Here is a 16,064-nt window from a genome sequence, read left to right as displayed (position 1 = left end):
GATTGACAGCAGCTATAGACAATGGTTCCTGCTGCTGCCAAAAGCCAGTCAAAAGTGCGAGTCCCCAGAGAGGCAAGGCTCTCATGGACGTTGCTGGATCGAGAGAGAGGGGGCTCAAGTAAGTATTGGGGGGGGGGGGGGGGGGGATGCTGCACACAGAAGGTTTTTTACCTTCATGCATAGAATGCATGAAGGTAAAAAACCTTGTGCCTTTACACACACTTTAGAAATGTCCAAGATGAACACGGTACCTGATGTGCATTGCTTTTTCATTGCTCTTCTTATGTACCTTTTTATGATTGATATTGTTCTGCCATGTTTGGCAGACTACTTTCTGTTGTACTGTACCATGTGCTTTGATGAAGAGAGAAAGAATAAAAAAAAAAGGTCTTGCTTCACATGGGAAATTGTAAATGTGCAGTTTTCTGGACCTGATCTACAGGGGTAAGGTTTGCCCCTTAGTCTTCTCTGACACCTCTCTATCTAAAGTTATCCTGATGTTTTACCTTATAATGTAAGTGCTGCTATTATCTAAGTGTTTCCTTGTCTTTGCCTCCTGGCTTACTGTGTGACTCTCCTCTGTTTGTAGACATGAACCGACACCACTACTCTATGTACATCCACAACTGCAAAGTAGGCTTCCTGTTCCGTCAGGAGCCCACTGAGGAGAAGACTTACAAGCCTGCTGAATTTCACTGGAAGCTGAATCAGGTCAGTAATGGATGTCCTGTACAGTATGTGTTGTGGTGTTCATATGGATATGTACACATGGATCACCAGTGTTCTGAAGCTTATATTTACTATATGGTTGTCCACGGGTGTTTTGTTTCACATCTTCGCTAGTGGTCATATATTCGTTTGCTGTGAAGTGTCCGATGGAATTGTCTCAAAGCATCTGCTTTATTTCCAGTCCACTGTGATAGTGGCAGATACACGTTGGTCCACTAATGCTAGGATATTACAGGTGGAGAGACATTAAATCAGACCCTGCATAAACAAACGCATATTTTAACTTTATATACATGGGATCCTAAGGCTTTAAGACAGACCTATATGGCTATTGCATGTATGAATGTTTTTAACATATGTTTAATTATTTTGATATTAAGTCCCACACAATTTCATGTTTTTTGTACAGTTACACAATGGGGGGGGGGCAGTATCTTCTGGGGGTAGATTCAACTAAACATTGTCCCCACACCCTTATTTTAACTTTATAAAAAAAAAATCCCATGTACATAAGTATTCACAGCCTTTTGCCATGACACTCAAAATTGAGCTCAGGTGCCTCCTGTTTCCACTGATCATCCTTGAGATGTTTCCACAACTTGATTGGAGTCCACCTGTGGTAAATTCAGGTGATTGGACATGATTTGGAAAGGCACAAACCTGTCTCTATAAGGTCCCACAGTTAACAGTGCATGTCAGAGCACAAACCAAGCCATGAAGTCCAAAGAATTGTCTGTAGACCTCCGAGACAGGATTGTATGGAGGCACAGATCTGGGGAAGGGTACAGAAAATTTTCTGCAGCATTGAAGGTCCCAATAAGCACAGTGGCCTCCATCATCCATAAATGGAAGAAGTTTGGAACCACCAGGACTCTTCCCAGAGCGGGCCAACCGGCCAATCTGAGCGATCGGGGGAGAAGGGCCTTACTCAGGGAGGTGACCAAGAACCCAACCCGATGGTCACTCTTGACAGAGCTCCAGCATTTTTCTATGGAGAGAGAACTTTCCAGAAGAACAACCATTTCTGCAGCACTCCACCAATCAGGCATGTATGGTACAGTGGGCAGATGGAAGCCACTCCTCAGTAAAAGGCACATGACAGCCCACCTAGAGTTTGCCAAAAGGCACCTGAAGGACTCTCGGACCTTGAGAAACAAAATTCTCCAAAGATTGAACTCTTTGGCCTGAATGGCAAGTGTCATGTTGAAACCAGGCACTGCTCATCACCTGACCAATACCATCCCTACAGTGAAGCATGGTGGTGGCAGCATCATGCTGTGGGGATGTTTTTCAGCAGCAGAAACTGGGAGACTAGTCAGGATCAAGGGAAAGATGAATGCAGCATTGTACAGAGACATCCTTGATGAAAACCTGTTCCAGAGCGCGCTGGACCTCAGACTGGGGAGAAGGTTCATCTTCCAACAGGACAACGACCCTAAGCACACAGCCAAGATAACAAAGGAGTGGCTACGGGACAACTCTGTGAATGTCCTTGAGTGGCCCAGACTTGAACCCGATTAAACATCTCTGGAGAGATCTGAAAATGGCTGTGCACGACACTCCCCATCCAACCTGATGGAGCTTGAGAGGTCCTGCAAAGAAGAATGGGAGAAACTGCCCAAAAATAGGTGTGCCAAGCTTGTAGTATCATATTCAAAAAGACTTGAGGCTGTAATTGGTGCCAAAGGAGCTTCAACAAAGTATTGAGCAAAGTCTGTGAATACACGAGATATTATTTATTTATTTTTAATAAATATGCAAAGATTTCAAACAAACTTCTTTTCATTATGAGGTATTGTTTGTAGAATTTTGAGGAAAATAATGAATTGAATCCAATTTGGAATAAGGCTGTAAAATAACAAAATGTGGAAAAAGTGAAGCGCCGTGAATACTTTCCAGATGCACTGTATATCTGGAGGCTCCTATTACTGTGTAGGAGAGATGAAGCAGAAACCTTTTTATGTAGTTGGGATACTCGTATGGCAGATTGTGGTGGATCATCAGTACACCAGACAGTAACTTGGGAACTGTGTAGGATAAACTGGTCGTTATTTACAGAATATTTTTTTATGATAAAATATCTTCTTTAAAGGAAAATGGGCTTATTAAAAAACAAGTGGTTTAAGTGCATCCTAGATCTCCTGACACGCTGCCTCTGTCGGGGTCTGTGAAGTTTGCATTGTTCGTGTTGCTCATGTCAAGCAATCAGATTTCTTCTTTCGTTTTCAGACATTCCTTAGGAAATTACTGGCAAGCATTGTTTGTTTACGGAATAAGGTTTTTGTGAATCATTATCAATTATCAGTCGCTAGGTTTGAAACGGCTCCTGCTGCAACATCACACTATTAGTTTTTTTAAACAAATTTTTGGCGCAAGTGTTTATCACATTCCTTAGGAAAACACCTATTGGAAGCTAGGGATTGCTTTGGGTAACAAGGGCTCTTTACCTTGATGCCCAGGTGATGCTAGTGACCTGTCACTGGTGGTAACTTTTCACTAACAGGTTCGTTAAAGGCTAAGTTCACAAACGTGTTACACGTTCCTCCCGTGCCTCCTCTCCCCCTCCCTGTTAAAGCGGGTGGGTGATCTTCTCCCTGCACCCGCTGTCACAATAACTTAAAAATGAAAGATTTCTGTGAATGAACGAACTACAAGTACTTGTAGTTCTCAATGAACTGCGAGGGCGCTAGCTTGTTGATTCTTCCTGCAATTCAGTAACTGCCTACCTGTATCAGAGATGGGGACAGACAGTGTACGGAGTCTGCAGGATCATGGGGGTCCGGTCAGAAAAATGTTCTTCTAGTGAAGGTCCCCTATCAGACTGACCCCCCATCACAGACTGGCCCCCCTGACCCCCCATCACAGACTAGCCCCCCTGACCCCCCATCACAGACTGGCCCCCCTGACCCCCCATCACAGACTGGCCCCCCTGACCCCCCATCACAGACTGCCCCCCCAACCCCCCCATCACAGACTGGCCTCCCCCCATCACAGACTGGCCCTCCCCCCATCACAGACTGGCCTCCCCCCATCACAGACTGCCCTCCCCCCATCACAGACTGGCCCTCCCCCCATCACAGACTGGCCCTCCCCCCATCACAGACTGGCCCTCCCCCCATCACAGACTGGCCCTCCCCCCATCACAGACTGGCCCTCCCCCCATCACAGACTGGCCCTCCCCCCATCACAGACTGGCCCTCCCCCCATCACAGACTGGCCCCCCAACCCCCATCACAGACTGGCCCCCCAACCCCCATCACAGACTGGCCCCCCAACCCCCATCACAGACTGGCCCCCCAACCCCCATCACAGACTGTTCTGGACAACGGCAGGTCTTTATACATTAAAGGTTTGTGATTGGTTGCTGGGACTGCCCCGCTGCGTAGCAACCAATCATCCGCTTCTTAGTGCAGCGATATTACCGAAGGGACAGACCCGTTCGCCTCGTGCCTGCCATGCTGTGAACATGGCGAGCCGGTGGCGGGGAGAGGACACACAGGCAACTATTTGGCGAGGCGAGGTCCGGGTAGTATGGCTACTGGGGCCAGAACCGGACCGTGGTCTGCCATTTAGTGATTCCTGCTTTAAAGCCTCCAGTGTAAAAAAAAAAATAATAAATGCGCTTTTTTTTTTTTTTACCTGCAAAAAGATGTCCCTTTTATTTTTTAAAAGGTGAACTTCTCCTTTTAAAGAATGGACATTACCTGGTTGTACTGTGTCACTACCTCACATTCAAAAATGCTTAAAGCGGTAGTAAACCGCTGGGTGCTTTTTTTTTTTTTTTTAACCTGAAATGTCATAATGTTCTAGTATGCGTCACATTATGTGAAACTTACCTGAAAACGAAGCCTTCCAGCGCCACGCTGTCACTGCTGAAGGCGCTTCCATCTTCATCCGATCTCCCTTCTGGGTTCGCGGACTACGGCTGTGTTGACTGTCTGGAGCCGCAGTGAGGTCACTCCCGCTCATGCGCACGGGAGCAGCTGTTTACGACACAAGACTCTAAGGGTCAGTTCACAGTACAATGACTTGGGATCCGACTTGTCAGCCCTCAAGTCGCCCCAAGTCGCTTGACTTTGGGAAATGCATTATAGTCAATGAGAGAGTCTTAATGTACACTACTGAAGTCGCTCCGACTTCAACAAAGGTTCCTGTACTACTTCAATCTGACTTCTAGGCGACCTGTACCCATAGAATTCAATGGAAGTCGCCTCCAAGTCGGATCTCCATCTATATTGAAGTGATTTTACAGGAAAAGAAATTAGTTTACCCAGGTAAACCCCTCCCTCCCAGAGAGCTGATTATTCTGTGATTGGCCACAGCCAAAGTCGCCTGTCCTGGAGACGACTTGAAGTCGCGCTGTAAGTTGCTTAAAGTTGCGCTGAAACCGTGTTGAAACCGTGTTGAAGCCGTGTTGAAGCCGTGTTGAAGTCGCCTTGCAAAGTCGCGCTGAAGTCGTGTTGCCCCTGTGTGAATCGGCACTAAAGGAATGGCACGGGTGGCCGTTCCTTCAGGGCTCATGTGCTGGTGACGTCACTGGCTGCATATACAGTAAATATCTCCTACACAGTGCACATTTTAGGAGATATTTACTGTTTCTAGATTATAAGCTCTAATGAGCAGGGCCCTCTGATCCCTCCTGTATTGATTTGTATTGTAAGTGTACTGTTTGCCCTCATGTTGTAAAGCGCTGCGCAAACTGTATAATAAAACGCTATATAAATCCTGTATAATAATAATAATACCTATAGGAAAGCCTTATTATAGGTCTACCTATAGGTAAAAGTCAGAGGTGTGAGTTTGCTCGGGGTGATATTAAAGGTACTTTAAAAAAAAAAATAATAATAAACGTCCTACTTACCTGCTCTGTGCAATGATTTTGCACAGAGCTTCCCTGATCCTCTTCTTCTGGGGTCCCCCACCGGCACTCCTGGCTCCTCCTTTTCAGTGAGTGCCCCCATAGGAAGCCGCTTTTTATGGGGACACTCGTGTGTGCTCATTCCCGAGCCGCCTTGTCTGCGTCCATTGAAACAGACCGGGAGCCTCGGCCCCACCCCTCTGCTCCTAGGTCACAACATTTGATCGACAGCAGTGGGAGCCAATGGCTTCTGCTGCTCTCAATCTACCCAGAGAGGAGGGACAGAGCCAGGAGAGCCTCAGCTGTCATGCACAGCACTGGATTGTGAATGAGCTCAGGTAAGTATGGGGGGGGGGGGGGGGGGGGGGGGGGCAGGGGGGTTGCTGTTACACAGAAGGTCTTTTACCTTAATGCATAGAATGCAAACCTTTAGCTTTTAGAACCACTTTAAAATCTTAAAAATGGAAATTACTGCGCTAAGTAAAAATAAAAAAAAAAATAAAAAATAGAAAACAAAAAGCAAAGCAGCAGCTTTAAAATCTTGCATGCCAATGAGAAAGCAGCCACAAAACCTTCATTGCTCCAGACATAGGGGAAGCAGATCGGTAGGAATAGGTGAGTATTCTGGTATCTTGGCTATCCTTTTATATGGGAGTTGTCACTAGTGAAGGGATCAGTAGTGTAACATGGCCCTTATAAGAATGTTCTGCATATAGAGGCAAAAAGCTAGTTGGGTTTTGAATCTTCTATTTCTCTACTGAGGGACACTTGGACAGGAAGTGAAGGGATCCTACATACAGCATGAATAGGTCTGATGGATGGATGTTGTCATTTAGAGAGCTTAGAGCTTTTCCTGACTTCTGTTTGTAGTGTTACATGTGGGAAGGTTCCAAGGCCTTGCCGTTCGCAGATTAGAGAGGAACGTTCGCTTTGTACCGTGGAGCAGATTGCTGTGGGAGGTGTGGGACGCAGCAAGGCACGTCGTCATGTCGCAGAACTTGGGTTGCTGCTGTGGGAATCTTGTGGCAGTTCAATAGTTGCTTTGTTACTATTTGGAGAGCAGAGAAGGGACTGTTCAGTCTCAGCCTGACCCATTCAATGTGTAAAAGGATCTTACAAGATTGGATTTAATTACGTCTTTTTTTTTAAGAAAAAGGTCCTTTAACACAACAATTGTTTGTAATTGCAGCCTTCTCACCTTCTTTAGGTTGAATTAAATTTACCAGTAAACCAAAGTGCACATTACTGTCTTTTCTTCCGAGCCGTAAAAGATTTCTGCCGAGATCCCGCAGCTTATAATACTTAGGTGTTTTCCTAAAGGAGGGGTACTTTTATTCAAATTAGGAAAATATATATATAAATTTAAAGGACAAATTACAGAGTTCGCTCTGCTGTTTTTGCCGGTGTGTTTTAGTAAGAAGCTGTACTTAGTGGTATATAGATTGTGAATGTATATATGTGTTTAGTGCACACTGTCTGCTTAGCCCCATCTTTATCTCGGGTGCTGCGACACGCTGGGTTGCCGCCTGAGTTTGTCAGGGGTGCCGCGGGACCCTGGTTGAGAAAAGGCTATGGGTGTTGCTGTTGGCTCCTGCGCTGCCAACAGTTTGGAGCTCCACTGGTCACAGCCCTGTATAGTGTACTGGGCTGAGGCCGACAAAGCTCCGAACTGTATGTGGGCAGAGTGGGAGCCTGACCCGCTCCGTCCTCCCCCTACAGTGCAGTACTAAAGAAACCATTCACCCAGAAGTGCAGGTACAGTCGTCTGCATTTAACAAAAAAAAAAAAGGGCTGTTTGTGTGTATGTGAGCTTATGTGTATGTAGATGAGTGTGGGTGTTGACAGGGCCTTGCTACCTATAGTGGCGGCACAGTGGTGTAGTGGGTGGCACAGTGGTGTAGTGGATAGCACTTCCGCCTAGCAGTAAGAAGGGTCGCTGGTTCGAGTCCCAACCACGACACTACCTGCCTGGAGTTTGCATGTTCTCCCTGTGTCTGTGTGGGTTTCCTCCGGGTACTCCGGTTTCCTCCCACACTCCAAAGACATGCTGGTAGGTTATTTGGATCCTGTCTAAATTGTCCCTAGTATGTATGAATGTGAGTTAGGGACCTTAGATTGTAAGCTCCTTGAGGATAGGGACTGATGTGAATGTACAATGTATATGTAAAGTGCTGCGTAAATTGACGGCACTATATAAGTACCTGAAATAAAAATAAATAATTGTTTGCTTCAGTTGCACTACCAGGGACTGCAATGCTCCAGGAAAGCTCTTTTCATGCTGAGCTAATCAAAATGACCACAGCTGATCACAGTTGAGAGTCAAATGGCTTTGTGTGCCATTGATAATGTGATTAGCTACACCTGATTGTGTTTACAAGTCATTTTTAAAGGGGGGTGATCCTTTTCCAACTCAGTGATTCTGTTTTTTTTTTTTTTTTTGTTTTTCTGACATGGTGTTATATCTTTCACTTGGATGTTATAAGTTGAACGGAGTATATACAGCTGGGAAAAAAACAAAAGCTGTGTCTTCATTTCAGGCTTGTTCCCAATAGCGGCAAGGACTGCCACTTCCCTGAAAAGCAATCCATGCTTAGGACACCTTTCAGAGTATTTGACAGGTGGTGACATGTTGCCTCCTCACCACCTGTTTTAACCTCCTAAATGGAGCACCACTGTGCTGCAACCACCTCCAATGCATGCAGTCGCAAGGCGGTTGCAGCACGGCTCCATTCGTTACTTAAATAAATATGGCTCCATATATATAATGTGATGGTAAAAGCTTAGATCTACTATAATAGAGAATGACCTTTCTTGCATTGTACAGAATTCTCCAACATTTCAAACCTATAGAAAAAAAAAAAAAAGCATTTCTCCTAGAAAATTCTAAACGGAACGATGAGGATTTTTTTTTCTCAGTTTTCCAGATAATGTCCTGTCACTTTAATACTGGGAATGTCGCACAATTCAGCACTTGTGTTAATAAGGTTGATGAAGGCCTTGCAGCCACCAGTTCCTTCCTAATGAATCAAATTAGGCCGTGCCAAGATAGTCCTGACAAGCCGCCTCTAGTATTGCTATTGCAGCTTTTACGGATGCTGAAAGTCATCCTCTGGCCCCTCGGGAGGCGCAGAGCTGAAGCCAAGGTGACCTTGCCTTCCGGAGGAGATGATTGGAGGAGTAGACTCGGATTGATTCGCACTGTTGCAGGCTGGGTGTTGCACATTTTAACAGGCTTGTCTCCTTACTGTTACTTGCCAGTGTAGGAATAAATACTATTCTACATTTAGAAGGGTATGTAGTTAAAAATGAATTGATGCATCAGATGCTGATTTGTATTATTCAGATCCATTTCCAATGTATTTGCCTATTTAGAATTGATATGACATATATAGTGAGGTACTGTTTAATATGTACTTTCGATCATTTTTCCTTGGGGTGAGTCTTAATGTAAAATTGTAAAGGCTCCGTTCACACTAGTACAATTTCAGATGTGACTTGAGTCACTCAGAATCGCATGGCAATGGAAATCACCTTGTTTTCAATGGTACTCGTTAGGGTTGCACTGATACCAGTATTGGTGCCGATACCGAGTATTTTCACAAGTATTGGTACTCGTGCAAATGCACCGATACCTGAAACCGATACTTTCAAACTTGGTTCTTTGAGCTGTCAGTGGGTCTCCTCTGTTGACAGCTGAAGTGTTAAAGAAGTCGGGTAATTGGAGCTGTCAAAAAAAAAAAAAAAAAGCATCCTCAGCCACTGAAACACTAAAATAAAAAAAAATAAAAAACAGGTTTTTTTTTGTATCTTTCTGTTTCTTCATCTGCAGATCAAAGGGATGAGCAAATGTTCCTCTGTTTAACCCCTTATTAACCCTTAATTTACTCGAATCAGCCTTAATTAACTCCCTATTCTCCTCCATTTAATTATTATTTTCCTGCTTTTTTTTTTTTTTTTATAAACGATAAACAATTAAAACTTTTTTTTTGTTTGCTTTGTTAGTGAATATTTTTACACATATATATATTAACATATATTTACACATTTACATTGAAAAAACGTAAAATTAAAAAAAAATCTATTTAATTTATAAATAACTTTTCAATGCTTTTGTACCATTGCTGACAGCTTAAGTAAAAACAAAACAGTTGCGGTAGCTATTGGTAATTGGTATCAGCGAGCACTAAAAGAAAAGTATTGGTACTCGTAAAAAAAATGGTATCGGTGCATCCCTAGTACTCATTCACATCAATGCAAATCAGCACGGTGCGATTTTAGAAAAGTTTCCTGTACTACTTTGGTGCAATTCCAGCAATTCTTTTTTACTTTTCTTTTTTTTTTTTTTTTTGGCCCTCGAAGAATATGCAAACCACTATACATAATTGCACTGCAAATCGGATGGCAGCAGTGTGAACCCAGCCAAATCTAGACCTCTACTCGCCTGCATGCAGTGCTTGTGCCTTGAGGCTGCCTAAGCTGCACTGTGCATGACTAAATCTGCTCAGGCTAACTTCATTTAAGGAGCCCATTTGTTTGGGACAGGCCTAAGGGGTGCAGCCGATGTATAGTGTGGGTAGACTTTCTGCAAAGTTACATAGAAGGCTGTCCACGCCATCCTTAACTGCTTACCACCTGTCCTCTGTAGATTAACCCTTGACTCCGACCATGCGTAAATTTGCGGCCCCACTGGACTGGGCTTTTTCCCATGGGGTTGCATATTTGCCTATCTCCCTTTGTACTGGGGGCACGCTCCAAGCACAGAGACCGGGGTCTCAGCGGGAGCCCCGGGGCCCTGTACTAACGATCGGGACCCGAATCTCCTGAATCCGGGTCACGTGATCGCTGTAATAGCCTTTGATTGGCTATCACAGTGATCAGTCACTCTGAAGCCCACCTCCGTGTTTTCCTTGAATGGAGGAGAGAGATACTTATGGGCCCGTACACATGATCAGAAATTCGGATGAAAAATAACGCTTTCGAAGTGATCGTATGATAATCGGATCGTTAGTACAGAGCTGCCGAGAGCCGATTACGATACCAGATCGTACGATTTTCATTTAATCAGTACAGTTGTCATCTGAAAATACAATGCAAATACACTACAACACATGACATCACTTCAGATTTTTTTTTTTTTTATTCTGTTGTACGAAAATTTTCGAACCTTTTTAGTAACCTCTCCATTTTGGATATGCGACTAGCATGCGGAAAAAAATGGACGATCTGTCGTTCGATCTTTGGATTGTTTGTACGGCTATTGGAGTGTCTCTCTCCCCCCCCCCCCTTGCAGAGAGAAAAAAAGTATGTGGGAATAAAATACAAAAGTACCTAGATCAAAGTTTGATTTAGGTCAGTGTCAGGGTGAGTATTTTTTTTCACAGGATTTTTTCTTTTTTAAATTCGTATCCGTGTGTTTTAGGTAGGATATAAAAAAAGGAAAATGTGCACTATTGTTTTTAGACTATACTACGGGTACAAACAACAACAAACATACACATGTGGTATCGCTGCAATCCTGAGGAGCAGAAGAGTTTAATTTGGGTTGTTCTTTGATGATAGGTTATAGTGGTAGCAAGAAATATACAGCTACATTTAAAAAAAAATCTTTTTTTTTTTTTTTTTTTTACTATTTTGGGACAGTTTTCCTTTTGATAATAAAAAAATAAATCTGGAGATATCCATTACCATGGCCAAATGAAAGCCCAGATTTTATTTTTTACTATTTTGGACCAGTTTTTCTTTTGATAAAAAAAAAAAAACTGAGATATCCATTACCATTTACCACCAAATGAAAGCCCAATTTGTCCTGGAAAAAAGGTATAATCCACCCGGATGCACAAAGTAGTTGTGGTGATTTTTCCGTTTTTTACGAACATGTCATAGTTGCAAAATTGTGCTTAGGCATTTAGATTTGTTTTACCCTTAGGTCCGAAGGGGTTGCCATTCCTCTGCCCAGTGCTCCATACAGGGGAAAATATTAATCTGCTGTGACTTGAAGGTGGCGCCGTGACTTGAAGGTGGCGCCGTGACTTGAAGGTGGCGCCGTGACTTGAAGGTGGCGCCGTGACCTGAAGGTGGCGCCGTGACCTGAAGGTGGCGCCGTGACCTGAAGGTGGCGCCGTGACCTGAAGGTGGCGCCGTGACCTGAAGGTGGCGCCGTGACCTGAAGGTGGCGCCGTGACCTGAAGGTGGTGCCGTGACTTAAAGGTGGCGCCGTGACCTGAAGGTGGCGCGGTGGCGCCGTGACCTGAAGGTGGCGCCGTGACTTAAAGGTGGCGCCGTGACCTGAAGGTGGCGCGGTGGCGCCGTGACCTGAAGGTGGCGCCGTGACCTGAAGGTGGCGCGGTGGCGCCGTGACCTGAAGGTGGCGCCGTGACCTGAAGGTGGCGCCGTGACCTGAAGGTGGCGCCGTGACCTGAAGGTGGCGCCGTGACTTGAAGGTGGCGCCGTGACGTGTACAATTGCAGTACAGATAGGCCTCTTCTAACGACTTGGCTGTTTAACGACCACTCAGACCTACGATCGGCTCTCCCGACACGAGCGATCGACTGTACATCATTGTATTATACAGTACAGAATTTTTGTTTATATTTTGTGTTCTGTACTTATGCAAATTAAACCCCCACATCTCTCCTTCAGACCGGAAAGGCTGAAATAAAAAAAAAACACTCTCCACCTTTCCAGCCACGTCCCCGGCATTGTTTACTTCTGCTGGTCCAGACATGACGTCATAACATCACGTGTCGACTGATTTTGTTCTCTGGCTCGCCGATCGCAAGGACGAGCCAGGAGAAGCACCGGAAGGCGGCGGGAAGGGAGGACTCCGCCGCGGCCTGTAAGAACGATCAAGCGGCTAAACTGCCACTATGATTGTTCTTACGGTGCACAGAATCTCCGGCTGAAAAAGATAATATCTGGATGGTGCCTGTAGCTGCACCCATCATTCAGATATCACCACTCAAAGTCCAGGACGTCATATGACGGCCTATGGGCAGAAATTGGTTAATAATGACAATTCCTTCAGGTACATTTACATCTTTTTTTTATTATTATTTTTTTTTTTGATCAGTTATTGTGTTCTTTGTTGAGAGTGGGGAAGGATCAGAACCTCTGTCAGTTTCATTGCTGCCTTTGATTTCTTTTCTTTCTTGTGTGGTCACTAGAATCTCTTTATAGGAAGCAGTAAAATGAAGGATTTATTGCATTGTCTCTTTTAGGGTTCTCCTCCCTCTTGTTCTCTGGTCACCGGGACAAGGGAGGGAACCCCCTTCATAGAAAACGATCCTAAAACCCTGACAGTGCTTCCCCATTCTAACTATAGTTTGTGCTGTTTTCTGATGAATCTGGATGTGCATGCCTTTTTAGGAAGTATATACATTTTTTAGTATTTCCTTTTTATGATCATTTTTATTTGTGGACAATTATAAAACTGTTTTAATTATGTCATGTTTTGTTCCCCCCCCCAGGCGTGTGACAAAGAGTGGCATCATTATGTATTGACCGTGGACTTGCCTGCAGTCACGCTGTATGTGGATGGGGTTTCCTATGACCCCACCACAATGACTGAGGACTACCCCCTGCATCCTACCAATCTGGACACTCAGCTTGTGGTTGGTGCCTGCTGGCAAGGTAATTGTTCAGTTCTACACTGACCTGTATGAAATGCAGAACACTAGAAAGCAGAGAAGAGTTACATTAAAACATTTGAGATAAAGTCATGTGTTTCTGCCAAGTCTGTCAATGTCTTAGGCAATGCAGCCGTGTATTACAATTTTCCTCCTGGGTGCGGCCATTTTAGATGTTGTTTTTAGAGCAGTGTCCAGAGTTTCCATTCTCTGCAGCTTTTTTTCCCCCCCGATGGAAATGTAGATATTGTAGAGCGAACACATAATTGGAGTCCAGCTGTGAGTAAGACAGACTTGTTCAGATGGGGAAGATGGTGTTGCTATAAATTGCTTCCTTGGAGATCTCACAATCGGAGTCATCGAGAGATACAAGACACCAGCAGGGGTTTACTGTCCACCACTGACCTGCCAGTGGAATTGACCTTTAATTAGTTCTCATAAATGGCAGTTATCCGTTAAACAAACAATTATTTAATGGGCTTGCAAGTGGGCTTTCTCAAATTCAACGCCAACAAGGTTCCAGGATTTTTATACCTCTTTACATTTGTAAAAAACATTTAAATAAGAGAGAAGCCATCCCAGTCAAGAATTGTTTAAGGCCCCGTTCACACCTGAGCGATTTTCAGCTTGTAAAAATCTCTGCTCTGAAGTTTCAAAATGCCCAACAAGCAAAATTCCATTCATTTCAATGGCCCCTGTTCACATCTGAGCGTTCTGTTGCCTGAAGCCAAATGCCTGAAGCTCAAAAAATTACATAAGCTTCTTTTTTGACAGATTAGTGTAATTGTCCCCTTAAGCCGCGTACACACGATCGGAATTACCGCAGACAAAGCGCCGGACTTTTGTCCGAAGGGCGTTGGCCAGGAACTTGTCTTGCATACAAACGGCACACAATTGGCCAACAAACACAAACGTAGTGAAGTACTACATGGTTTTTCATCTCTTTAGCGCCACCCTTTGGGCACCTTCTGCTAATGTTTTTGTGTTTGGTGAGCATTGTTTCCGACGATGCGTATGTGTACTTTGGACTTTTGTCCGACGGACTTGTGTACACACGCTCGGAAAATTTATAAACCTGCCATCCAACATTTGTCCACGGAAAGTTGGTCAACAATTGTCTGATGGAGCGTACAAACGGTCGGATTTTCCGCCAACAGCCTGACATCACACAATTCCCGTCGGAAAATCTGATTGAGGCTTTAGACATCAATAGAAATGCCTGACTACACCCCTAATTTCCTCTCCCTCTACTCCCCTATTGCTTTCTATTGGCTAAACAAAAAAACGCTTGTAATAAACTTCTAAAAAAGCATGTAAAAAGCTGAAAAAAACCCTTAAAAAAACGCCTGTAAATGGCTACGCTCAGGTGTGAATGGAACCTTAATGTTTTTGTGCTTTGATAAAAGGGAGTGTTCTTGCCCCCCAAACACATCAGATATTTTTTATGGTTGAATTACTAAAATCTTCATGGACTCTCACCTTTTTGGTTTGGTGCCCATTTGTGTATATTTACATTTCGTGTAATTTCATTTTTTGGTACCCCTTGAGAAGCCATGTTTACTTTGGGAGCTGCCTCTCTAACTTAGTGAACTTATTTAAAAATTTCCCGCATTTAATCGTTTAATCATGGAGATCCCGGAAATCTGTCTTCCTGGAATTGGGGTCTTGCAGTCTGCGTAGGTTGAATAATGAAGGGGAGAAGCTGACTTATGCAGCCAGTTCCTCCAGGCTGAAGGCCGGTGGTTTCCTCGAGTCCGACCATTTATAATAACGTACATGAGTTTTCCATATGACCATGTGCCTTGGGTGCTCTTGTGTTTGGTTGTGCAAGTGTATACAGCAATCACCATCCTAGCCTGAGGTGTACACTAGTATACTCGTCTTGGCGTAAAGTGGAGCGCCCCCTAGGCTGACCTTCGCTCCGTTGCATAGCTGTGCGCTTGTTGTCATAACTTGTTTTGTCATTGTTACAAATGTCCCTAACCTTGTGGTCACTTTCCTTGTTTGTCCCTCTCTTACTTTTCTGCAGAGTATTCAGGAAGTGGAAATGTCACTGAGCCAATGACTGAGAGTGATGCAGGTGTCTGCAGTCCCCCTTTCCCCACCCTTCTATATATCACACACACATCCCATGCCATCCGCTCCTCGCATGAACTTCACACTCACTTCCTCTATTTTTATTTAGCTTGTATTCGGGGGTTCTGCTCCTGTCCCTCTTCTGTTTTCAGTCAGCATATTGAAGGTTTACATTGTTTCTCTTTTATCTCCATCTCATAATACTCAGAGGTGATCTAAACGCACACTAACATAGCGATCATCTATCTTACAGCATCTCTAAACACATACATATAATACACTGGCAAGTATGTATCATCAATAAAAGGAAAAAAAAAACTTGTTTGGTGCTGAGAGGCAAGGATTAGTATTTATTACTGAACTCCCATGAGTGAGTTGGACAAAATTCTGTCCTTATCAGGCCTTCACCCCTTTTGAAAGAAATTGCCGCCACTCTTCAATGCAGCAGAGCTAATATTGATATTAGCACGATCTCCATATAGAAATTATACTACACGGTGGATTGCATGCATACAGGTACATAAATCACATTGCACTGTTGAACTACAACCAGCTTTATTGCTACCAGACAGGCATCCCCTGCACTGTCAGACATAGCTCTGCCACTGACACGTTTCCCCCAATGGGCTTCATCAGGGGATCTCCTCTAAAGAAGCCCATTGGGTGAAATGGGTTGGCGATTTACATCTGACAGTGGAAAAGAGTGTCTTTCTGACCTAATGTTGTGCCAGTAAGGCCCCTTTCACACACGTGTTTAGTCTAGAACCATCTGTCAG

The 16,064-nt window shown here is 44.2% G+C and overlaps 1 protein-coding gene across 4 annotated transcripts in view; it reads left to right on the top strand.

Annotated features, from left to right (window-relative positions):
- The window catches only part of CLSTN1 (calsyntenin 1), a 128,080-nt gene that overhangs the window by 89,109 nt on the left and 22,907 nt on the right, over nucleotides 1-16,064 (top strand). For 2 of the 4 annotated variants that reach the window (XM_073603529.1, XM_073603530.1), the window contains 3 exons: nucleotides 590-711; nucleotides 13,054-13,216; nucleotides 15,242-15,292. In XM_073603529.1, coding sequence (XP_073459630.1) covers nucleotides 590-711; nucleotides 13,054-13,216; nucleotides 15,242-15,292 — 336 coding nt within the window. The remainder of the gene's footprint in view (nucleotides 1-589; nucleotides 712-13,053; nucleotides 13,217-15,241; nucleotides 15,293-16,064) is intronic. The other 2 variants (XM_073603532.1, XM_073603531.1) reach the window with 1 other exon arrangement.

Source organism: Aquarana catesbeiana, linkage group LG10, assembly GCF_042186555.1.
Source record: "Aquarana catesbeiana isolate 2022-GZ linkage group LG10, ASM4218655v1, whole genome shotgun sequence".
Classification (NCBI taxonomy): Eukaryota; Metazoa; Chordata; class Amphibia; order Anura; family Ranidae; genus Aquarana; species Aquarana catesbeiana.
This window is presented reverse-complemented; position numbering and strand designations above follow the sequence as displayed.